Here is a 25,566-nt window from a genome sequence, read left to right as displayed (position 1 = left end):
TCCTGCAGGAGAGGAAGAACAGAGGTGTGATGGGAAGTTACGTCCTTCCCAGCAGACAGGGGCCTCTGGATCATGCATCCCTGCAGCCTGGCACGGCGGTTCGGTGGCCTTCGAGACAGCAGACTCCTCAGTCTGGCTTCATGCAGCGGGTTTCTGAGAGCAGGGACAGCAGATGGCTGGGCCCGGGAGGACGGGGCCAGAGCTGAGGGAAGGGTGGGAGACTATTGCCCAAATAACCTTGCCTGGAGCTTGACCCCCATATCAGACTGCCCACCTTGCTAGCGGGGAAAGCTAGCTGGGAGCCTGAAGGTGTGCAGGACGCCGAGGCTCATGTACCCATAGGAGCCCCAGGCCACGCTAAGACCTCCCATAACAGGAGAAATACTCTCCATTTCACTGATGCTGAGAGGGTAGCCAAAGAGGCGACGGGGCTCATCTGAGACTCGAAGATGCAGGCGCCACAGCCAGGATGACAGCCCAGGTCTTCGGGCTCCTGGGCTCTTCCCACAGGATGGCTAAGTGCTTCCCACCCCCACTCCACCAGTCAGGGGACCTGGAGGTGCCAGCTAGGTCGACCTTACCCGGAGGGTCATTTTAAAAGAACACATGAATATGTATTGGGTAGCAGTGCAAGGAATGTTCTGGAGATGCCCCTTCAGAGGTCTCATAGCCTCTAATGACTGCCCTTGAAGAAGAGGGTAGCTCCCAGAAGGGTTTCTGGAGGGGAAATCAACTTTAGCTGTAGGAGAATCCAGGCTTGGACGTCCTCCCTGTTTGATTCCTTGACACACCCCAAACTCTCTCCCTTGCCTCCCTCTATGGCTATTGTTTCTTTCCCCAGGAGCCCCTTGCCTCTTCCTTTTTTCTGAGAACTCTGAAATCTCACCACACCATACCTTCTCACCCCACAGACCCGTGCACACAGCATTGTAGTGGTAAGACGGTGTGCACTCTACACATCTGGTTACTTATTTGGCAGTGGTTCCAAGGGCTGCCTTCTGGAAGGGAATAGTGTCATTGCAACTATCTTCAGTCAATCATCAGATGTTTATTGAGCACTTGCTCTGTGCTGAGTGTCATGCTGGGTGGCACAGGGGACACTCGGAAGCAGACTGAAGTCTCTGGCTCGAGGAGCTTACAGTCTAGTTTGAAAGGAGAGGTGGAAAGATAAGAGCACAACGACCATGGCTTCAGACAAGCCATGTTGCAGGGAGAGGATGGGCGACGTCCCACGGACAGAGGGCATGGTGTGGGAGCAGCAGGGTTCGGGTGGAGGAGCTGGGAAGGCTGAGGTGCTGGCCTTGGGCTTGAGCGAGGTGTGCATCTGGCGAGTAAAGAGAAACCCGGCTGAAAAGAAGGGCCGGGATGGGGTGCAGAGCTCTAAGGGACTGGGTCACTGAACTTGCTTGAAATGGCATCAAGGACCAAAGGGAGAGCAACTGCACAGTGTGGGAGGCTGGGAAGTCTGGACCCCTAATTCTCCACGGAGGCCCAGGGTGAAAGGTCCAGCTTGTCAATGGCTGAGCAATCCACAAAGTCTTGGGGGTAGCTGTTAGCCTGGAATGGGTCCCGTGGGACCTTGGTGATGTGGGTGTTGTCACAGACGAGGCGCGAGAAGGACATTTTCTGTAGAGAGTCCCGCTGCTTCTCAGTGAAGACCCCAGGGCTCTCCCACCAGAATCTGCAGAGACAGAAGCAGGGTCTGTCCACACAGCCCAGGGGTGGACCCCCTGCCCTCCGTGCCCAAGGGGAAGGAAGGAGGTGGCTGGGAGCACACTGAGGTCTGGGCAAGTCCTCACACAGGACTTTGGGACGCCCATAGGGAAGGGTCTGCTCTCCCCAGCCCTCCTCACGAGATCTCACTTGCCTGTCTCCATCACGGATCTGCTGGAACTGCTTCCCCAGGAGGCAGGCCAGGAGAGACCCCACCCGGCCCCTCTCTACCAGGGGCTCAGCAACGCCCCCAACCCAGATGTCGATGTTGTCAGGGGTCCCGTAGAGATCCAGTAGCTTCTCAGCCAGCCTTCTGTTCTTCAGCACAGCATTCAGCTCCTTCAGGGTCTGGGGCTGCGGGAGGCCACAGAAGCCTCTCCAGGCGTTGTACCCTAGGGCGGAGGGGCTGAAGCTGTCTCATCCCAGGGGCTTCTCACCCACAGCCCCCCTTGGGGACATACCGGCTCCAGCTCCATCAGCCCCAGAAAGTCTGGGCTCATAGCCTCTGGGGCGGGGTGGGCAGGGCTCCATTATTTTGTATTTGTGCTACTTGAGGCTTGAGAGGCCTGGCAGGTTATATGGTCCTTACTACTCCAGGCACTATTCTAAGCCCTGCATAAATGTGTAAACTGAAGAACACAGATGTTAAGTAACTTGCCTAAGGTCACACCACTGGAAATGGCACAGCTGGGATTTGAACCCAGCCCATCTGGCTCTTAATTATTACATTAAATTGCCTTTCGTGGGTACAAAAGAAAGGTCCAAAAGTCATTGGTTTCTCTCTATTCTCCTTTCTTAATGTTTTTCTGGGCTTTTAAACCAGCTTGACAATCAGTTGTTGGCCTCTTGTTCATTTGAGGAGCTCCAAGATGGTACTAGATATGTTCACTTATCTCTGCATTAAGGAGAATGGAAGATTCCATTTCACAGATGAACTAAATAAATTTTCAAAAACTGGCATCTCTGGTTTCTGCTGTAGAATTGGTCAGATCCCCAGGGTTATAAGAGAGTCCCCAGGAACCTCAGAAAGTAAGGAAAAGTTCCCTGGGCCAGGCAGGACCCAGGCCCCCTCACCAGGCATCCCGTGGTCCCGGCAGCGCTGAATGTTGATGGCGGCCAGGTCAAAGCCGTGGATCTTGTGAGTGGGTTGGAAAAGCTTGTTGCGCAGCTCTCTGGTCATCATCTTATTCTGATTGAGCAGCTTGGACTTCTTGGCCAGCAGGCCCCGGACCAGAGGGTCAATTCCACCTGCAAAGGAGACCCAGAGGCCATCCTGGGGACGGGGTAGGGTGAGGTCTTCCACTGCTACCCCTCCCTCCGCCAGATGTTTCCTCTCAGGTAAAAGTAGGGCCAACTGAGCATCTCAGGCTGGCAGCTGGGAGCGAAGAGCAAGGTGCAGCCTGCAGGGTGTGCTGGGGCTGAGGGCATCTAGACCGCCTGCAGGGGTACGGATGGGGGTAGGGAATGGGGCTTTCCTGGGATGCTGGCAGGAATATCAGCTTGGGAGTTTTTTGAGCTTTGGCTCAGAGAGTCGGCTCTTTCTCCTTCTACATGTTCCCCCGAGGAACTCTGAAGCATGGGGAGAGGTAGCAGAAGGCTATAAAGAATGGCCCCAGCTTGTCAGGCCTTAAGTAAAGCCAGTTTCAATGCAGTCCAGCCCAGGATAAAGGGCAGCTGGGCCCAATCTTTGGCACTTGATGGAGGTGGAAAGCCCAAGCGGAGAGCAGAAAGCAATTTATTTACCAAACCCATGAATTCTTTCTGCAGCGGTCAGAGAAGCCTGAGGCAGGGAAAGCCCAGGCACCTTGGAGGCCAGAGGAGAGAAAGAACAATAACTCATATCTATTGACCACCTCCTGTGTGCCAGAAACCATTGTAGGGTGCTCTCCACATATATGCCACTGAATTGTTTGTATATCCTAGTGGGACAGGTATCATTGTTGTCCCTGTTTTACAAATGAAGAAACTGAGGCTCAGTGAGGTGAATTCACCAATGTCACTTGGGAAGTTCCTGGCATCTGACTTCTAAGCCAGGCTTCCCTAGAAGCAGACCGCAGCGTGATACCTCCAGGTGACAGTGCTTCCCTAAAAGGACGTACCGTCTTTGACTATCCTCCAGGTGTTGAAGAAGAGGGTGTGCAGAGGGAGCTCTGCCTCTGGACCCCACGGCTGATAGTTCTCATCCAGGCGGGACACAGTGGAGGGGACCTCCAAGTGGCCAAAGCGGAAGGCAAAGGTGAAGACGTTGGAAATTCGGGGGTCGGCAGATTTGTCGTAGCCTTGGTATGGAGGGATCCATTTCTGCATGTCATCACCGAGCACAATGGGTAGGTAGTCCCTAAAGGTGATAATCTGGGGGGAGAAACATGTCATGAGCAAAGGATGGGAGAACACTTAGACCTCTGCAGAGTGAGGTTGGAGGGAGCTGTGGTCAAGAGGGATGAGAGCCAAAAATCTAGGAGGGCAAATGGATAGCACACATGCCCATTTCCCTCCCGTGACCATGGCAGACAGTTGCTAACTGATTATGACATTCTTTCTGCTGGTCACTCATCACTTGCCTCAACACGGGCCCTATTGATCAGTCATTTGAATCAGCACTAGACATGTACTCTCTTTGTCATCTCCACTCCAGGTCTATGACCTTGAAGCTAAAGTGACAGTCCTTGTGTGTCACTTGAACATAACGATGTCACATCTTTCAACTTTTCCCCATAGGACCAGGGCCAAAGGAATGATGAACCACAGGAATGGTTCACAGGGTAAGTTCACCTCATCTCCAACTCTGAGACAAACGATGTGCCATAGAGAGAGCAGTTTGTTTTACTCAAAGCAATGAGCTAACACACTTAGAGAAAAATTTGAAAAAAGAAAAAATCATGACACCATGTAATGCAATAATTATGTGAATTTTTTCTTTTTTCTAATTTTTGTCTATACAATACATATTTTTACACACTTGTAATACTAGAGAAAACATACTTTTGTATTTTGCTTTTTTGCTTCAAGTTTCTCATGTTTCTACCTAGCTCACAATTATTATGTAATTAAATGTGCATAATATTCTATTGCATTCATGGATCCTTCTCTTACTGTTTTACTTTTAGGTTGCTTCCAATTTGTTCAGCAGCGTAGGCTGTGGGGATTTCATGCTTGGAGCAGGCAGCCTGCTTCTCAGACTCTGTGAGGCAGCAAGAGACAGAAACTTGCCTCTGGCCGTGGTGGACTGGCCCAGCTGGGGCACCAGACCAAGCTGGTGAGTCAGATTCTCGCTCTCAGGAATTTAGATTTTGGATGCAACTGTCCTAGACTGTTTGATGGCACTTGATCTGAGGGGACAGGTGGGGCCATGTGGGGGATCATTTGCTACCATGTGCAGAAAAGCAGAGAAAACCCATCTGAAGACAAAGACAGAGAAAAAGAGAGAGACAAGAGAGTGGAGAACAGTAGAGAAGTGGAGAAAGGCATGGAGAAGGAGAGGCAGAGTGAAAGTAGCTGCCCTAATTCCAGATGGTTTCCAGTCTCTGGCTCCAACCCTTGCTTAGGCCCAACTACACTCCCTGCCCTGGGGTTCCAGAAGAAACCTTTATCACCTTCCATTTGACATATGTATAGGATTGAACTAATACTAAACATCTGAACTAGCCTGAATGGATTTCTTTTTCTTGGAGTCCAATAAGCCTTGTTAAGGATGGAATTGTGTCCCCTTGCAAAGTTATATGTCGAAGCCCTAACCCCCAATGTGACTATATTTGGACAGAGGGCCTATAAAGAGGTAATTGAGGTTAAACGAGGTCATAAGGGTGGGGTCCTCATCCAATAGGGCTGGTGTCCTTATAAGAAGAGAGAGAGACACCAGGGAGGCTCACACACAGAGGGAAGACCATGTGAGGACACAGAGGGAAGGCAGCCATTTGCACACCAAGGAGAGAAGCCTCAGGAGAAACCAAACCTGCTGACACATTGGTCTTGGACTTCCAGACTCCAGAACTGGGAGAAAATAAATTTCTGTTGTTTAAGCCCCCCAGTGTATGATATTTTATTGTGGCAGCCCGAACAAACTAATATAAAACTTTAATTCAGATCATCTTTAGGTAGATACGTTTCATTATTCGGATGACGTCCTACAACAGAAGGCAGCCAGGAAAGTGCCTTCCTGCCTTGCAGACAGCATCAGTAGGCATTGAGTGGGAACCCTAGAGGCACCGGAAGAATGAAGCAGACCAGAATAGCATTGCAAGGGCTCGGGAAACTAAACTCTTATTGGAACGAAAGCCCACAAAAGAATGCCAGGCCTACATGTTGAACCCAAACAGACTTACATAGGATCACGAGTCTCCTAATGCGATAACTAAAATGTCTAGGATATAATTGAAAATCACTCATAACTCCAAGAACCAGGAAAGCCACAGTTTGTGGGAAAAGACAGTCAACGGATGCAAATAAATGAATCAGATGCTGAGGTTCTGTGATAAAGATTTTGAAGCAGTTTCATAAAAATGCTTCAACAATCCACTATGTTACCTTGAAACAAAAAACAGACCATCTCAGCAAAGAAATAGAATTTATAAAAAAGAAACACTGAAATGATAGAACTGAAAAATACAAACTAAAATTAAAAACTTGTTCGGAAGACCCAGCAGGAGTGTGGAGATGACAGAGTGGAACTGAAGGCAGATCAATAGAATTTACTCAACCTAAGTGATAGAAAATAAACAAAACAAACAAACACCTCAATCAAGCCAGAACCTCAGGGCTCTACGGGACAATAACAAAAGATCTAACATTCGTATTAATGGAATCCCAGAAATAGAGAAGGCATGGGGCTGAAAAAGTATTTGAAGAAATAATGCCTGGAAACTTCCCAAAATTGATGAAATACATACACTTACAGATTCAAGAGGATGAATGAATACCAAACATAACAACCCAAAGAAATCTACTCCAAGATGCATTATAATTAAATTTCTGAAAACTAAACACAAAAGTCTCAAATATTGCCAAAGAAAAATGACACATTATCTATAAATGAACAAAAATGTGAATAATGGGGAGCTTCTCATCTGAAACCATGGAGGCCAGAAAGAAAGGGGCACGGCATTTTCCAAGTGCTGGAAGAAACCAGAGGGAAGAGCAAAATAAACCCGAAGCAAGCGGAATAGGCTAAAGAAGAAAAGTTGCATTAATGAAGAAAGACCATTTGACAGAATTCAACATCTATTCATGAAAAAAACTCTCCTTACACTAGGAAGAGAGTGGAACTGCCTCAATTTCATAAAGCATTCACAGAAGATTTACAACCAACATTATACTTCATGGTGAAAGATAGAATGCTTTCCCTCTAAGATTGGGAAGACGAGGATGTCTGTTCTCACCACTTTTATGCAACACAACACTGGAAATTATAGCCACTGAAACAGGGCAAGAGAAAGAAATTTTTAAAAATATATAGATTACAACAGGAGAGACACAACTGTCTTTATCTGCAGATGACATGATTCTCTGTGTGGAAAATCCTAAGGACTCCAGAGAAGAACTCCCAGAACTGTCTGAATTCAGCAAGGCCATGATACGGAATCGACATACAAAAATCAATTGTATTTTCATGCATTGATAAAGAACAAGTGGAAGCTAAGTAAAAAAAAAAAAAAAAGTAATACCATTTATGACTCCTCCAAAGAAAATGAAATATTCAGGTATAAATCTAACAAAGCATGTACAGGATCTGTATGATAAAAATTACCAAATGCTGGGGAAGTATAGCAAAGAAAACCTGAACACTTAGACATACTGCATGTATAGATTGGAAAACTCAACATTATAAAGCTGTCAATTCTCCCTAAATTTTAATGCAATTCCTATCAAAATCTCAACAAGTTTTTTTTGTTTTGTTTTGTTTTTTGTTGTTGTTTTTTTTTTTTTTTGGTAGACGTAGGTAAGCTTATTTTAATATATATAGTAAAGGGACAGACCTAGAATAGTCAGAACAATTTGGAAAAAGGATAAAGTTGGAAGAATCGTGGCTCCGCATGGTAAGTCCCACTGGATAGCCACAGTAAACACTGTGGTGCTGGTATAGAAATAGACGCATAGATTAATGGAATAGAATTGATAACTCAGAAGTAAATTCATATAAAAATGCACAAACACTTTTTGATAAAGGAGCAAAAGCAATTTAATAGAGGAGAGATAGCCTTTTCAAAAAAATGGTGCTGGAGCAATTGGACATCCATAGGCCAAAGAAAATGAGCCTCATCTTACACCTCACACGTTATACAAAAATTAACCCCCAATAGATCATGGACTCAAGTGGAAAACATAAAATTATAAAGCCTCTAGGAAAAGCCAGAGAAAAATCTTTGAGATCTGGGACCAGAGAAAGAGTTCTGAGACTTGACACCAAAAGCACAACCCAGCAAAGACTCCCAAACATCATAAACCCAAAGAAGTCTACTCTGAGATGCATTATCATTAAACTTCTGAAAAATAAACACAAAAAATCTTAAATACTGCCAAAGAGAAATGACATATTATCTATAAATGAACACCAAAAAGAAAGAAAAAAAAGGATTAATTGGATTTCATCACCATTAAAAATTCTTACCCTGCAACAGATCCTGTTAAGAGAAAGAGAGATTGGGAGAAAATATTTACAAGTCACGTATCTGACAGAGGATTTGTTATCTAGAACATGTACAGAACCCTCAAAACTTAACATTAAAAGATATCCATTCGAGGGGCGCCTGGGTGGCTCAGTCATTAAGCGTCTGCCTTCGGCTCAGGGCGTGATCCCAGGGTCCTGGGATCGAGCCCCACATCAGACTCCATGCTCTGCTGGGAGCCTGTTTCTTCCTTTCCCACTCCCCCTGCTTGTGTTCCCTCTCTCTCTGGCTGTCTCTCTGTCAAATAAATAAATAAAATCTTAAAAAAAAAAGATAATCCATTTGAAAATGGGCAAAACCTATGAACAGGTATTTTACCGAAGAGGATATACAGATGGCAAATAAGCACAGGAAAAGATGGTCAACGTGACTAGCCATTAGAGAAATGTAAATTGAAACCACAGTGAAATGTCCCTATATACCTATCAGAAAGGGTAAAAGAAAAAACAATGATGGCAACAAATAATGGTCGGGCTGCAGAGACATTGGATCATTCACTCACGGCTGGCAGGAACAGAACACGGCCCAGCTACTCTGGAAAAGAGATGGGCAGTTCCTTTTAAGACTAAAAATGGACTCTCGATATGACTCAGCAATTGCACTTGTGGGCATATATCCCACAGAAAGAACAAATTACTTTCGTGTAGAAATGTATACACAAATGTGCACAACAGCTTCATTCCTAAAAGCCCTAAACTGGAAACAATTCAAATGTCCTTCAATGGGTGAATGGTTAAGTCAACCATGGAATACTACTCAGCAACAAAAAGGAAGGGACTTCACACCTGCGACAGCCTGGATGGACCTCAGGGCAATTATGCCGAATGTAAAGAGCCAATCTCGAAAGGATACATACTGCATGGTTTCATCTATGGAACATTCACGAAATAATATAACTGTGCAGATGGAGAGCAGATGAATGATTGCCAGGGGATAGGGACCTGGAAGGGGGCAGGTGGGTGTGGCTGTCAGAGGGTAGCAGGAGGGAGTCTTGTGGTGATGGTTGAGTGAAGTATCTTTATTGTGGTGGTGATTACATGAAACTACCCATGTGATAAAATTGCACAGACACACACACACACGCACACACACACAATTGCATTTCTAACTGGTGAAATCTGAATAAGACCTTTGGTTTGTGTCAATGTTAGTGTCCTGCTTTTGATGTCGTACCATGGTCATGCAAAACATCAGCACTGGGGGAGGCTGGGTGCATGCGCTGTTGGTTTACAACTTCCTAAGAATCTGTACTTATTTCAAAAAAATGGGGCACCTGGGTGGCTCAGTCGTTAAGCGTCTGCCTTCGGCTCAGGTCATGATCCCAGGGTCTTGGGATCAAGACCAGCATCGGGCTCCCTGCTTGGCAGGAAGCCTGCTTCTCCCTCTCCCACATCCCCTGCTTGTGTTTCCTCTCTTGCTGTCTCTCTCTCTCTGTCAAATAAATAAATAAAATCTTAAAAAAAAAAAAAAGGTCCCCAAACTTAAAAAAAAAAAATGCTTAAAGACGTGCCCAGTTAATTCTAGCTAGTCAATCAGCCAACCTATTATAGCAATGGACAATGCTTGTAACCTGTGACTTGGGTGTGAAGACCTTAAAAAGAAGAGATTCCAACTGAAATAACCCACCTAGATGCTGAGTGACAGTCCCAGGAGTGATGGAGACTTTGGTCCCAGTGATGGCACCTGAGTGACCAACATAACATGACTCTCCGGCACTCTGAATCCGGGGATTCATTTTGGGGCAAAGAAACTAAAGACACTGAAAGGGAGGGCGGGAAAGAAGCAGCAGAGGCAGAGAAGGGGAAGTGGAGGTGGGGAAAGGGAGAAGGGGGCAGAGCCAGGGGCGGTGGCCAGGTGGGCGTGGGAGGCAGTGCTCCTGGGCTTCCGTACCTGCACGAAGGCTCCCAGGATCTTCCGGGCTTCCTGGTAGAGCTTCTCTCCATCCCACTGAGGGTTGAGTCTCTTTAGCTCTCTGGCCAGCCGGTTGTGCTCTCGGAGAAAGAGGGTGTGGGAAGTGGCCAGCAAGATCTGCTCAGAGGCTCGGGAATCTCCTGAAAGCCCAGAAGGCAGGAAGGTTGGTTCCCTGGAGCAGCCCCAGAACCCAGTAACCTGCACAAAGAAATAGATGGTAGTGCCCCTGAGGGACCCTCTCCTAAGCCCCTCCTTCCAGTTAACCTAAGGGAAGTCAAGTGGAAAGGGATGGGGTGGGGATTCATAGGTTTCAATCTCAGCTTCACACACACGATTTTTAGCTGAGTCACTTTGGACAAGTTACTTGGCACTTCTAAGCCTCGGTCTCTGTGAGAATGGGGATAATAAGGCGGACCGCGCAAGATTGTGCTAAAACTGCAGATGACGTTGAAAAGTAAAATTTTGCTAATTACAACCCCAACTGCCCTCTAACATGGGGCAGTACAAATTAACAGGGGCTTTTTGTGTGGAGCAACTTCGAAAGTTTTAGGAATGCAGGTTTGAGGGCAGGCACGTGGGCAGGGTCGAATTTCTCCATGCAACAACGGGAGAAGACTCGAGAGGTGGGGCTGCTGGGAGAAAGGAAAGAGGGGAGGCACAGGATGGTGGGGGTTAGTTAACTGGCAGAAGAGCAGATGTTTCACAAGGGGACACTTTGTGTCCTCTAATCTTCAGGAAAAGTCTATTAAATTCACAAACGCTTGATCTTTGCGGATATTTTTGTGGAAAACAGGAAAGGGTTCGGGCTTGTAACTGGATTGATGTGAGATACGTGTGAACGCGGAATCCAAGAGATCCACCCAAGAGGTCTGGGCCTGTGGACTGGCTTTCTGCCATGTCTGGGTGGGCAGCGGGTTTGTCCCGCAGAGTGGAGTTTTGGAAGAGGAGAGGTCTCCAGATGCCCAAGGCAGAGGGCCTGAGGGCAGATCAGGGGGGCATGGGCCCCTGGAATGAACAGAATCAGGGGGCTTTGGTTGTGCACAGGTTGTATGGCTTTGTGCTGAGAGAATAAAAAGCCTTAAAAATAGGCATTCCTCTTAATCTAGAACTTCCTCCTCTAGGATAAAAAGCCTTAAAAATAGGCATTCCTCTTAATCTAGAACTTCCTCCTCTAGGAAGTTATCTTAATACAATTATTAAAAACGAGGGGCGCCTGGGTGGCTCAGTCAGTTAAGCGTCTGCCTTTAGCTCAGGTCGTGATCCCAGGGTCCTGGGATCGAGTCCTGCATTGCGCTCCCTGCTCAGCAGAGAGCCTGCTTCTCCCTCTGTCCCTTTCCCCTGCTTGTGCTCTCTCTGTCTCTCTCAAATAAATAAATAAATAAAATCTTTAAAAAAATAAATAAAAAATTTTAAAAAATAAAATTATTAAAAATCAGTGCCAAGATTCATCAACAAGGATGTTCATTACCTAAAAGACAGCAATAAATCACAGAAAAACTAGAAATGATTTAAATACTTCCAAGTAGGGTCGATAAAATAAATTAGGATAATATATGTCATGGAATACGAGGCAGCCAGTAAAAATCATGTTGCAGAAGAGTAATTAATGATGTGATACATTACATGAAGACATCAGGTTATAGAACATAACTGATAGTGGGGCGCCTGGGTGGCACAGCGGTTAAGCGTCTGCCTTCGGCTCTGGGCGTGATCCCGGAGCTCTGGGATCGAGCCCCACATCAGGCTCCTCTGCTATGAGCCTGCTTCTTCCTCTCCCACTCCCCCTGCGTGTGTTCCCTCTCTCGCTAGCTGTCTCTCTGTCAAATAAATAAATAAAATCTTAAAAAAAAAAAGAACATAACTGATAGTATAACCCCAATTGGGTAAAACAGTGTAGAACTATATCTATGATTTTTTTTAAAAACCTGGAAAAATGGGCATTAAAAATGTTAATGATTATCTGTGGGTGGCGGGGTTTTGTGGATTTTCTTATTTGTGCTTCTCTGGACTGAATTTTTTTTTATAGTTTTTTTCTAATTTTTATAGTTTTGTTCTAAGAACACATGTTCTTAGATTTTGTATTCATCTGGGCCTTTCTGCCAGTCCTGGACCAGTGCCAGAGGCAGTGGGGGCTTCGTTGCATTTTTTTCCAGAAGTCAAAGGAGAAGAGCCAGTGGCAAAGCCTCCTTGGAAGCTGCCTAGTACTTTTTTTGGTCTCTCTCTGCTCCCAGTCCTTGGGTCCCTCTGTTCCCAGCCTAGACTCACCTGCCAGGAAGCAGGGCACTCGGGCGGTGGTGTTGATGAACTCACAGGGGCTTGGCTTCTTGATGTCAAAGGGCAGGTAAGCCAGCCCATGGTCAGAGACCTCCTGGTTCACAGCCATGAGGCCCAGTGGGCTGCTGAGGTTGCGAAGGCGGCTGGCCAGGCTGGGCTCGGGGCCGTATACGAAGCTGGCATCCAGGAAGGAGGTCAGAGCGTTGATCTGATCTCGAGCCAGGGACCGGTAAGGTGGAGAGGGGCAGACGAACCCAGCTCGGAAGAAAGGCATGCACTTGCCTTGAGTCCTCAACTTAGGGTCATTGGGAGGGAACTGTGGAGAGATTGGGGGGTAGGTGACTGCACAGAGGTGGTACAGCTGGGACTTGGCAACCTCTCCCCAGGGCGGGTCTGGATGCAGCCAGCAAAGATGCTGATGGAGACCTCCTGCGACCGTGGGACCAGACACTGACTCCAGATGCCTCCTGCTGATGCCGTACGCCCTGGGCCACAATGTCCTGAAGTTCATTACATCCACTGTATAAAAAGGCTGAGGGGAATCATTCAATCTTTCATTGCAAAGGTGCCACATTTTTGGTGGGGAGGGAGTCCTGAGATCCCTGGACAGGGAAGCAGGACATGAGCTAGGAAAGGCCCTGTTAATAATCACTACTAACAACAGCTACCATTTATTTATTTTGGACCTAACACGTGCTATGTATTATGCATACCTTATCTCACTTTGGTCTTCAAAAAATGTAACGTAGATAATTCAGTCCCATTTTACAGGTGAGAAAACTGAGGCTCAGAAAAGTTAAGTAATTTGCCTAAGAACTTAGAAACTGGAAGGGAAACATATGGGATTCCGATCTAGATTGACCTCAGTCCACAGCTTATGTTCTTCATACCACAGCACATAGCCTTGATTCGAGTGAATAAATCACTCTCGAACTGTAAAATCCATGAATAAGAAGAAAATGGGGCACCATGGCAAATTCCTCTCTTCCCTCTGGAAAGCCCCACAAATCCCTGCCTCACTCGGATTCATCCATCAAATCGCAGCTCTTTCTGGGAGGAGCCTTCCCAGACCCCACGGCGACGTACAGCAGCGTGCTACGAACTTCACTGTGTATAAAAAGAATGTCCTGGGGATCCTGGTATAATGTAGACTTTGCTTCCTCATGTCTGGGATGAGGCTTGAGATTTTGCTCTCCTAATAAGTCCCCAGGTGATGCCAATGCTCCTGGGCCAGGCACGGAGACGACCCTCCCCAGAGCTCCCCCAATTTTTCCATTAGTGCTTCCTTGTCCATTTCCCACAGAGGCTCTCGGTCTTTGAGGAAAGGAACAGTGTTTGGATCCCCAGTGCTTAGTACACTGCCTGGCATGGAGTTGATAATTAATGTCTATTTATGGACTAAATGCATGGGTGAGTGAATGGGTGTGTGAGGTTTGGGAAGCCGTCAAGTCAGCACTGGAGAGCTATCCTGGGCACCTGGCTGATCAGCTGGGAATGTCTGCTCTGGCAGGGAGGCGGGAGGGTTGTCACGGACAGCTGGAGGGGCCTACCATGATGGGGAAGCAGTTGTCTCCCTGGAGACAGTACTTGTCACACTGTGCTTTGGAGTACTCGCTGCTACCCAGCTCGGTGTCGGGGGCAAAGTCCAGGTCATGGTCCACAACTTGACCCCACTGCATGAAGAGCAAGGACCTGTTTTGGTCCAGAACACCCTCCTCATTCAGGTAGTCTAGGATCTGGTTGGATACCTCGCGGGCCTGTGGGCGGAGAGAGAAGGGGAGGAAGGATTGGAGGAAGAGGAGCTTTGAGGAGCAGATTCAAATGCAGCTTGTGGTGTACCTCGGGTATGACAGGTCCATTTAATCCCCATGACAAGTTTGTGAGGTGGGTGGCATTACACCTATCCCGTAGGCGAGGACACTAAGTCCTGCAGAGGCCAGGCCAATTCCCAGCAGTGCTGCAGCTGCGAAGGGGTAGGGGTGGGCCTGAACACGGGTGTGTGTGACTTGATGGCTTGCCAGGCCAGTGCCCTTTTCACTATGGAAAGGGAAAACAAAGACAGGCTCCTGAAGTGTCACTAAGGTGCCAGGTGTCTGGCAATAGGAGAGGGACTCTGGGGAGGGGCTGCCAACTCCGATGAGGCCCACAGATAGGACCTCCGGGCAAGCAACAGCTGATGCACCCCAGGGGCGGGGGCGGGGCAAGCGCGGGCAGGATGGGGCAGGGAGGCCATCTGCCTGGGACACCCCAGGGTATCTGGCCTGTGGGCAGCCCGGGCGCGACCACCGCGTGGCTGGGCTCCGGGCTCAGGGCTCTGCTGCCCTCTGGTGGAACTTTGGGGACCACGACCGGGGAACCAGTCCAAATCTCCATCTCCCGCTGCGGCCCCGCCTCGCACCCTCTGCCCTCCACCTTTCTCCTTCCTTTCCACGTGTGTTTGGGGGCGCATCCGCGCCCCTCTGGCTGCCCTGCCGCCCCCTGGTGCTCCGGGCTCCCGCCCACCTCGGGCGCGCCCTCACCAGCGGGACGGGGAAGCCGTTCCGCGTCCTCCCCGGCGTCCAGCCGAAGGGTAGGGAGAGCCGGTCCTCGTACTCGGCGGGCAGCCAGCGCGCCAGCGCCCTGTTGGCGGCGCCCAGCGCGGGGTTCCTCCTGAAACCGAGCAAGACCCGCGCTCAGCCTCGGCCCGGCAGCTGCGGGCTCGGCTTCTCCGCCAAGCCCGTGGAACCCGGTGCGGCAGCAGTCGGAGCCTCCCGCGGGAAAGGGGGCGCGGAGGAGAGGCCTCTCGAATGTGGGGTTTCTGAACTGCGTCCGCCGCGAAGGCGCGGGGCTGCGCTGCCGGTGGGATACAGAGGCCCTTTTAGAAGATGCGGGAGTTCGGGGGAGGGTTCCAGTAGGACGGTTTCCGGGGGGGGGGGGGCTGCAGGCGCAGGAGGGTCGGGCAGTGGGGGCTCTGCCTGGAACACCCAAGCGGCCAAACCCCCGGCTGGGCAGGAGCGGGTGGGCTGGGCATGGCCATCGGGAGGGGCTGTCCCCCACACCTGCCCATGCCCACTCACCTGTTATTACAGTCTCCTGTAATGGTTCGGTAAGGACTGTCCTCGTCACATTTCACCACAGCAACAGGGGCATCGCAGCCCACCTCCGAAGACAGTGCAGTCAAGTCCAGACTGGGGTCTGAAACAGAAGGGACACCAAGCGGCTGAGTTCTTTCTCCATTCTGGGGCACTTGGGGGAGGCAGGACACCGAAACCAGAGGTGAACCTACATTTCTTGGAATACATGTCTATGTTCTAGGGAAGGAACTCTCAGGTGGTTTCTTGTTCATCCTGACAACTCATTAAAGTGGAATTTTAATTCCCATTTTACAGATAAGAAACTGAGGCCACAGTGCTCAAGAGACTTGCCCGAGGCCACACAGATAGTTATTGTGAAACTCCCCAGAATTGTTAATGATTCTTTATTTAGCAGGTCATTCGAATCAACAGATCTTTCTTTTAGAATGAAAATGCCCCTGAGAGGTCGAGCCCCTGTTAGTATGAATTAGTTTGATAAAACCGCTTTTCTTCTAAAGCTTCACTGACATCTAAAGTACCAAGCAAGGGGCACCTGGGTGGCGCAGTCGTTGAGCGTCTGCCTTCAGCTCAGGGCGTGATCCTAACGTTCTGGGATCGAGCCCCACATCAGGCTTCTCCGCTAGGAGCCTGCTTCTTCCTCTCCCACTCCCCCTGCTTGTGTTCCCTCTCTCGCTGGCTGTCTCTCTCTGTCAAGTAAATAAATAAAATCTTTAAAAAAAAAAAAAATAAAGTACCAAGCAAGCAGGAATCTAGATAAGGAAGATGTTGGGAAGGGATAGGGAATTTTCAAGTGAGCAGCACTGAGCTCTTGGGAGAAGTAACATAAAGGGGGGCTTCAGGCATCCGAGGCATGGAATGGAGGGAACTGCTAACCTCCTAATGCAGCCCGTGATGCATCCTGGTGCCTGCATGGGAGAGAGGCAAGGGAACCTCAGAGTCTCAAAGTGATTCCTACTTCTCCCCACTTGTCCCAGTTTTCTTCTTTTGGAACTTTGGAATTTGCCCAAGTCCTAGGCCAGTTACCTTCCCGGACTTGATGTTTTCCCAGGGAGAACCTGCAGGCTCTTCTCTGGTCGGGACAAAACCCTTGAAGAGCTACGACATTTGGCCGGTGGCGGGGGCGGGGGGGGGGGGCAGTGGACGGGTTGGAGGAAGTCATGATCAATCCATTACCTCATTGTTTCAGCTCAAGAAACAAGATGGAAATCTCATCTCCTGTGACATAATCCCAGTAAATCCCCTGATACAGGTGGCTTAAATGTCTCCTTTATAGACTGTAGTGGTGGCTCCGTGGTTTGGGACAGGGAGCCCATGTTTATTGACTTTAGCACTTCCTCTGGACAGAGGCCTTACAGATGGCATTATACAAAGAGCATGAATGTCCCCTCATTTGGAGTTGGCAACGTGACCGTGCTGGGCCTGTGTTCCTTTCTCGGCCAAACACCCCCCCACCCCCCACCCCCCACTGGCATAGCTGTCCTCTCTGCCCCTCCTCACTCTGCAGATACGGCTCTGAGAAGCCGGGAGGGCCCCTCCTGCAAGGTGCTCCTAATAGGAATGCAGCTATCGATGTCTCCTGCTCTCTCCTGTGGAGAGACGGCCCCTTCCTGCCGTCAGAGGGTCGGTGGGTTTTCTGTACCTGTGACATTGGTCAGGGCCACTTTCTGCCTCAGTCTCTTTAAGGACTCCTCCCACACCTGCCCGTTGCGGATGGCTGTGCGCGCCCGGCCTCGGGCATGCTTGAAGTACTCCGAGAGCTGTCGCGTGGTGGGCTCCTCAGAGCTCATGGCCGTCTTCAGCCTATGGCGGAGAGCAATGGGAGAGTCATGAGCTGGCCCCTCGAGTCCGACCCTGTAGAAGGGGTGTGAGGGGATGTGTATCTGGGGAGGAGCCACAGGGGGTGTGGGCAGCACGCAGGAGACAGGCACTCCCTGTGCTCTTTTCTCATTTCCCTTCGGATGCCTCTGGAAAATCTCTTCTGGGAGGAGGAAGTTACAGTGTGTCTCTGAGTGTGTCCGGTTCTGAGAAAGGGCAGACCGATGGAGGTGAGCGCTTCCTGAATCAGAGGCTGAGGGTTGTAGCTGTGCTGGCTGGGTCAGACTCAGTGGGGGAAACTTAAAAGCACCCAAGCCCAGATGTACTGATTCAGACTGAGGAACACCTGCCCATGTAGCTGGCATCTCGTCAAACCGTGTGGACCGAGAATTCGAGAACTAGCAAGCCTACGGGCCTATAGTTCTTCCCATGGAAACATCCTCAGTTGCATGTAGCCCTAGGGCTGTGTGGGGTTTGTTTGCACGTGGCTGTAGCATCCGGCCTCTTGCGGACCATTTTTGGGGCAAGATGTTCAGCCTTTTTATTCTTAATTTCCCACGTGTAAATGTGTAAAATGAGAAGCCCAAATCCCTGCTCCTAAGAAGTTTGTGACACACAGAGGTGACTGAGTGCAAGGTGGGGTCAGGAAAGTCCCTCCGTGAGAATCCACCACCCCCTCCCTGGGCCTCAGTCCCCTCAGGTGGGAGAGGAAGGGTTCTGCGAGAGAATGTCTATGGCTCTAAGACTCTGAGATTTTGGAAGCGGTTCAGATTCTCACAAAAGACAGCTCTGGTTTTGGGGGGATAGCTCACTGGCCGCAATACCTGGGCTGTCACTATGGATCAGGTTCTTACCTGTTTCAAGAATGAGGGGCATGGTGTCTCAGCCTAGGGACTTCCTGGGCACGTGGGACAGGCACAAGGACAACTGTGATGACTGGGCCCTAATTAGCAGGCCTTATCCCGACCAGCCTCCCCCAACCTCAATAAAAAAAGAACCTAAGAAAAGAAACCCGACTGTCTTTTGGCTGCTGTGGCAGAGACAGCCTGGCCCCGTGGCCCAGAGTGTCGCCCTGTGCAATACGGTAACCGCTGGCCACGTGTAGCTATTTAAATGGAACTTCATTAAAATGAAGTTACATTCAGTTCCTCACCGGCACTAGCCACATTTTAAGTGCTCAGGAGCCATGTGTAGTTCGTGGCTCCCGTATTGAACGGCACCGATATAGAATGTGTCATCATCACAGAATGTTCTGTCGGCCAGCACTGGCCGAGAGTTTGAGCTTATGAAACAAGAGTTGAACTCTGGCTGTTCTGACTCCTGTTTCGACGCCTGCCACTGAACTAATTGCATGCCCTGGGCAAGTTACTCAACCTCTCCGTACCCAGCTTCCTTATCCATAAATGAGGATAATGACAGTAACTTGGGCTGAACCACGCTGTTTAATCATTTTGACCTCAACAACAAGCGACTTCATATAGGTCAAGTGAGCTCTTCATAGGACTGTGGGGAGGAGGGAGTGTAAAGCGCCGGAGCTGTTTCAGGCATAGAATAAATGCTCACGTGTGTTGACATCAGCGCCATCAACCTCACGAGCCAGGACCCAAAGGGACCCCCCACCCCAGAAACAAGGTGGGGTGCTGGGCCTTGCAGGGCTCCACCCGGAAGGTCTCACGCAAGGTTCTCTGTGCTCGTCCCGCCTCCTCTGCCCTGAGCTCTGCGTAGCCCTCCTGCCTGAGGGCAGACCCCCCAAGGGACTTGCCTCCTCCTTTGCTCAGGGCTGGGCTCCGTGGGGCAGTCAGGGTTTGGAAAGAAGTCTATCCATCTGCATGCCTGCACCCTCACCCTGGCCACCATCATGTCCCATCCGGACGGCTGCAGCAGCCTCCTGCCTCTGCTCCCATCCCCCTCCCCGTGTCCTGTCCGTCCCCACGCAGCTGCTGCAGTGAACTTTTTAAAAGGAAAAGCAGACCCTGGCACTCTGCGTGGTAAAGCCCTTCATCAGCTTACCCCGGGACAGGGATGAACCATCTGCTTACTGCACACGTGCTCCTAATGTCGCGCCTCCACTGCCTCTGTCTAGCTCCCAAACATTGGAGTCATTCCAATTCCTCCCCTGCTCCCCCTCTCCCTCCAGCAACCACTGATCTGCTTTCTGACTCTATGGCCCTCAGGACGCACCTCTCTCTCTCACCAGTATGTGCTCCTCCTTGCCAACCACCTCCACCAGCATTGGCCTTCTTAGCCCCCCAAGCCTCTTTGCTGCCTTACCACATGTGCCTTTGCCCCTCCCAGCCCCGGGGATGCTATCCCGCTGGCTCTCTACATGGCTGGCTGCTTCTCATCCTCAGCAGGCTTCCCTGATCCCTGACCCACAGTAGCAACCGTTGCTCTGTGTATTTCCCTCATTGTCCTTTTCACAAATCGTGACTCGTTGGGTTGTGTTCGTGTAAGGAGATGTTTCCGTGCGATTCTTCATGTCTCCATGAGGTCCCCGAGTCCAAGAACTAACCAGTGGGGATGAATCTCAAAGCAGGCCTGGTCATCCTGGGCACAACTTACAAAGGAGGTGAGGAACCCTGATTTTGTGGCTTTTACTCTAACCCCACCTTGGGGCTATACAAGGATTGAAGTTAAGGAGGGAGAGAGAATGTTCATTTGGAGATGGTTGCTGAAGTCCCAGGCACTTCCCTGCTGCCACCATGGGGCTTCCTCTGTGCATTAATTCTGGCGACAAGGGCCTCAAGAGGAGGGCCTGACTGTGTGTCCTAGAGTCATGGCCAGTGGTTGATACCTGCCCAAAGAGCCTCAAGAAGTGGTGGCTGGACTATGCACCTGAAAGAGTGAGCCAGACAGGGCAGCCCTGGGCAAGATCCACACATCCTCTGGCAGCGGGGCAAAGCCTTTAGTCTTCTGGAGCCTGCTTAAAAGGGACCTGACTCAGGAGGGGGCGGGGAGGTGAGACAGTGAGCCAGATGCTTCTGGGCTGAGGGCTGGAGCTGTAAGCTACTAGCCAGAAAGTTCTCTGGGTCAGGGAGCTGCAGCAGAATCTCCGAGAGAGCTGACAATTGCCCGAGGTGGGGAAGAGCTTCTGACTCCCCCAAGGCACTAAGTTGTGAGCTGACTTAGACCTTGCCTCTGGCATCTCTCCTCCCTTCCCCAACTTAACCCCTATGGAGTCAGAAATCTGTGCTGGGGGGGGGGTAGGAAGGAGCCCAGGAAAGAGGGATGAGCAGACCGTGCTCCCTCTCTCACTATAAACCTAATGCAGCTCTGAGCTGAGGGACGTGAGAAGCTCTGGGCTTGGTCTCCTTACGCTGCTGACATTTGAATTCCTGAAAGGACACTGTTCTTGGGCCTAGAAGTGACCAGAAGACATGTTGTCATCTAAAAGTCAGCAGAACAGTTCTGGGACTGCTTGGGAGTATATTCAAAGGCCAAGGAGGAAGGAAGGCCCAGTTCTAGCACAAAGGGACGGCAAGAGGAAGGAATATGGTGGCTTTCTGCTCAACACAATGGCTGTTCTTGTTTGTCCGCCTTTAGCTGGACGAGCTTCCTGAGGGCAGGGACCCGGTCTGCGTTGCTTATTTCAGAGGTCCCAGCCCCTCATGTGGTTGGAGGGTGGCTCACTCTGCTGGTACCCTGTGGGGTCCCCAAGCACCCTCGGATCATTTTATGGGGCTGGGGTGCTGCAGCCCTAGCCATCCTGGGTGCAGCCGCTGAAGGCTCACAGCTGAGCCCTTCTGGTGTGATTACTGAGCCAGTCCTTGCTCCACTTCTTCCTTTGACCTCTCCGTCTCGTCCCCTCACTTCATCCACGGCTTTCCTGAGAGCACGCCTTAGTAAGTCACCTACACGTGAGTCCACGTCTCAGATTCTGCTCCCAGGGAACCGGACTGACGTCAGTCAATATTAGCTGAAGGAATGGAGAAATTGTACCTACAAGCTTTCTGAGACTCTGGAATGCGTGACCCAAAGAAACATTTGGCCACGTGGAAGAAAGTACTTATAGGATTACATCAGACATTCTCTTCAAGGTGATTTACAGGCTCGGGATTTTTAGGACTTGTGAGCTATTATTTCTACTTGCCGCACGCGGTGAGCCAAGGAGGTGGGGCGGTGGTAGTGCCGCTCATACAACTGCTTGGCCCACTGGCTTGTCAGGCTGGCCCGGGTGTGCTTGTCACTAACAGGAAGCCTAGAAGGGGCGGTATGCTGTGTGTGCATCTCACGTACCTGGTCCGGGATTCCAGGAAGGCCTTGTTCACTTGGACCTTGACCTGACTCACAGCATCCGAGATGGCAGCAGTCCTGGTGGGCGGTGCTTGGGGGGGAGGGCAAGGAACAGAGCATCTGACACCATTCCTTTGAGATACCCTCCGCTTCTGTCTCCCTCTTTCTCAGCCATTACCCCACCCCTCAAATCTGAGCAGGCAGAAGATTGAGATTAGGAAGCATTCACAAGAATCCTCAAGGGGAAAAAAAGCACAGAATAGGAAGAATACTCTCTGAGCCTTGCTAAGATGTCAAAATTTCTCCTCAGGAGTCTACTAGAATACCCAGGGCTGGGATTAAGGTGGGTGACCCTTCAGGTTGGCTCGGGCTACTGGGCTGTGGGGATTTTTCTGGTTCTTGGTGAGACAGATGCTTAAGCCCATCAGAGGGCTTAGCTGATCAGGGCCCCGAAGTAGAGAAGGGGATGGCATAGGGTAGAGGTAGGATTGCTTCTTGTTTTCACTTGTATTGGGGTCTGGAGCATGAGGGGCAGGACACATTCTCTGAACAGGGCAAGTCTGGTGGGCTAAATGGTGTTCCCCCCCAAAATGCATGTATTGCTAGAACCTCAGAATGTGACCCTATTTGGAAATAGGGTCTTTGCAGATGTAATTAATTCAGATGAGGTCATGAGGGTATGGGATTAGGGTGGGCTCTAAATCCAGTAACTGGTGGCCTTTCAGCAAGAGAAGAGGATACACATAGAGAAGTGTGTGAAGACAGGGGCAGAGGTTGGACTGATGCAGCTGTACCAAGGAGTACCAAGAATTGCTGGAGCCACCAGAAGCTAAAAAGAGGGAAGGAAGGATTCTTCTCTAGAGCCTTCAGTGGAACAGGACTCTGCCGACACCTTTGTTTTGGACTTCTAACCTCCTGCACTGTGGGAAAATAATTTCTGTTGTCTTTTTTTTTTTTTTAAGATTGATTCATTTATTCCAGAGGTGGGGGGAGGGCCAGAGAGAGAGGGAGAGAGAATCCTGAAGCAGACTCCCCATTGAGCGTGGAGCCCGATGTGGGATTCGATCCCAGGACCCCGATATCATGACCTGAGCCAAAATCAAGGGTCAGCCACTTAACCAACTGAGTCACCCAGGTGCCCCTTAATTTCTGTTGTCTTATGCCACCTAGTTTGTGGTCCTTTGTTACAGCAGCCCCAGAAAACCCATACAGGGAGACACTTACCATTTGCGGCCGATGCTGCAGCCTGGAGCAAGGTCAGGGAAGCTAAAAGGGCTGGGAGATGGAGGAGGACCCGCATTGCTGAAATGAGACCCAGGATCATGTGTGAGCCTTGTAGAGCTCGCATGGGAGGGACTTAGTCACAGAAAGGGGATGGTAAAGCAGAGAAGGCCCAGGGAACAGCAGATGCCCTCACATTGGAGCAGAGAAGGGGAAACCACAGTAACAAAGCACCTACCATCCATGCAGACCCATGCCAGGTACTGGCAGACATGGAAAGAGGCAGAGCTGGAAGGGAAAGAGCTCAGGCTTCGGGGTCAGGAGGTCCTGAGTTGTGCCTCTGCATTTGCTGTAACTAGCTCTGTGACATCGGGCAGCTTACTTAACATCTCTGGGCCCCTGGCCTGCCAAGTGAGGGAGTCAGACCAAGTGACCCAGGATGTCTGCTTCTGCCCTGACAGTCTGTGACCTGAGATCCTGCACCTGTCTTGTCACAGATGGGAGAAATGCTGTTACCAAACCTGGAACACGGCTTTGGAGCTCCCCTCCCTCCTTCCCTTGAGGATGTATTGCATCAGGGGAGTGTGACTGAGCAGCAGACACTCAGCTCCTCCCTTCAGAAATCAGCAGGGGCTTCCCTCTTCCTCAAAAAGCCAATTTGATGGGAGCATAAGAATGGAAGTTGTGACAAAGCTCAGGGTTCCCCTGAGCCCACAGCTTGTTCCAGGCCACCTGGAGAGATTCCAGCTCTCAGATTAACCCCTTCATTGTGAGCTTTAACCCTGAACCTAAGTCATCAAACTAAAATTCATGCAGCTTTGTTTGCTGATGAGGGGCTTTGGGGTTTAGAGTGTTCATGAGGTTTGGTGGAACAGAAGCAAAATATCTTTTGAGAGATTCTAGCCCCAGCCCAGCGAAGTGCCCATGGCATGCAGATGGGATGATGCTGTGTTTAGACCATACTCCTGACAGCCCTCTGAGGTGTCACAAGTGGGCACGGGTTCTCCCCTCTGTGTGCATTCACTGGCTGGACTCCAGAAACACACCAGGGAGAACATCTCATATTGGCTGTCCCCTCCATATCTACTTGAAGCTCGCTACGAGAAATTGCGGTTCTGGAGCTTTGCCCGAGAGGCCACCCAGCTGGTCTTCTGGACACCCTCCGGATGCTTTCCCCTTGAGTTAGGCCAGCCCAGAAGAGAACTGTGTATCTAGACCAGGTAATTTTGGTCTAACACTGCCCCAATCTTTCCCTCTGTCCCTTCTCTGATTCTCTTACCAACTTTTATCTTGTTGAATATACTTTTTGTAAGCTAACTATAGAAAACAAGGCAAAGTATGAATAAATATCTTTCTGGCCAAGATTCTCTTTGGCACTTCTATTTTTTACCAAAAGGAGTTCTCAGATGGCTCAGTGGGATCCTGTCTTACACTTCTATGACCCCAAGTAGAACCGTGGTCCTCCTCTTTGTGACTTGAGGGGACCTTTGAGTCAGCAGAAATCTGCCCTTTCAGGCACACAAAGATGATGGTTTTGGAGTAAAAAAGTATCATATATTTTTAAAAATTCTAGTAAAAACACAGCATAAAATTTACTATCTTCACCACTTTCAACCATCCAGTACAGTAGTGACACGTATATTCACACTGTTGTAACAACACATCTCTAGAACTATTCCATCTTGCAAAACTGAAACTCTATACCCACTAAAGACCAACTTCCTTTTCCCTCTTCCCCTAGCCCCTGGCAACAACCATATCATTGGTTTTTTTAAAGAGGGCTGATGGCCACACAAGTATTCATTAGACCACTCTTCCAATGACTAGTAATAAATTAAAAACAAAAAGTAAAATGTTAGTCTATGAAGAAGGGCATCATCTGAGATAGACTGGGGAAGAAAAAATATCATAGCTGAAGGCATGGCAGTTGAGAAATCTGAACAGGAAAAACAACTTCCATGCTCATTTCTCTTCTCCTTTCCTTGGAACCCCCTTTATGCTCCCCTCACTGGGAAGTAGGGAAGGGACCTCAAGGCCAAAGTCAAATTATATTCCATGTCTTGGCCAGTTTCCCTCGTGTGTTTGAAGGAAGGATGTAGGACAGAAAGCAGAGCCAGGCAAATGCAAGTTCCTGCCACTGCACTGGAAAAAAGATGTGCTAAAAGGTCCTGGAGGATCTTTGGACACCTGGAGGTACACTGTCTGCAGCCAGAGCCAAGCAGGGCGGAGGTTGAAGGACATGGGGCTTCGGAGTGTAAGAGGACAGCAAGAGGCTTCTGTGATGTTTGGATATTTGTCCACATTCTTATCATCATGCTCAGTGAAGAAATCATTTTCCAAGTCCTTTGGAAGCCTGGAGGCTTCCCTGTGACATGAAGCATTATCTGGAGACAGAGTCACAGCCTCTGCCTCCCTAATAGCAGGTTGGTCCCCAATTCCTTGCCTCTACTCACACTCTCTTCTGCAGAGCCTGATGAACTATTTATTCTTCAACAGTCAGGCCAAATGCTACCCTCTCTGTGAAGTGGATAGCAGATTTCTCCAGGCAAAGCTAGGTCATTCACCTTCCTGTCCTCTCATAGTACTCTACTTATATCACGTATCACTGTTTTCATGTCTGTTTCCCCTATCAGACCATGAGCTCCTCAAGGGCTATGTCTTAC

At 49.6% G+C, this 25,566-nt stretch overlaps 1 protein-coding gene across 2 annotated transcripts; it reads right to left on the bottom strand.

The window, feature by feature from the left end:
• Positions 1–1,473: 1,473 nt before the first annotated feature.
• On the bottom strand, positions 1,474–22,982 carry LPO (lactoperoxidase). Of its 2 annotated transcripts, XM_026517430.2 has the most exons (12): positions 22,907–22,982; positions 21,686–21,773; positions 17,274–17,434; positions 15,617–15,734; positions 15,080–15,209; positions 14,111–14,317; positions 12,552–12,876; positions 10,266–10,426; positions 3,813–4,065; positions 2,788–2,961; positions 1,868–2,105; positions 1,474–1,681 (listed from the first exon to the last, which is right to left on the bottom strand). In XM_026517430.2, the coding sequence occupies exons 1-12, from the start codon at positions 22,980–22,982 to the stop codon at positions 1,474–1,476; spliced, it is 2,139 nt and encodes a 712-aa protein (XP_026373215.1). The 2 variants fall into 2 exon arrangements, with proteins under 2 accessions (XP_026373215.1, XP_026373216.1); XM_026517431.2 differs by lacking the exons at positions 17,274–17,434; positions 21,686–21,773.
• Between the last annotated feature and the right edge of the window lie 2,584 nt (positions 22,983–25,566).

This window comes from Ursus arctos, unplaced genomic scaffold, assembly GCF_023065955.2.
Source record: "Ursus arctos isolate Adak ecotype North America unplaced genomic scaffold, UrsArc2.0 scaffold_24, whole genome shotgun sequence".
Lineage (NCBI taxonomy): Eukaryota > Metazoa > Chordata > Mammalia > Carnivora > Ursidae > Ursus > Ursus arctos.
The sequence above is the reverse complement of the archived record's forward strand: the minus strand, read 5'-3'. Positions and strand labels throughout refer to the sequence as shown.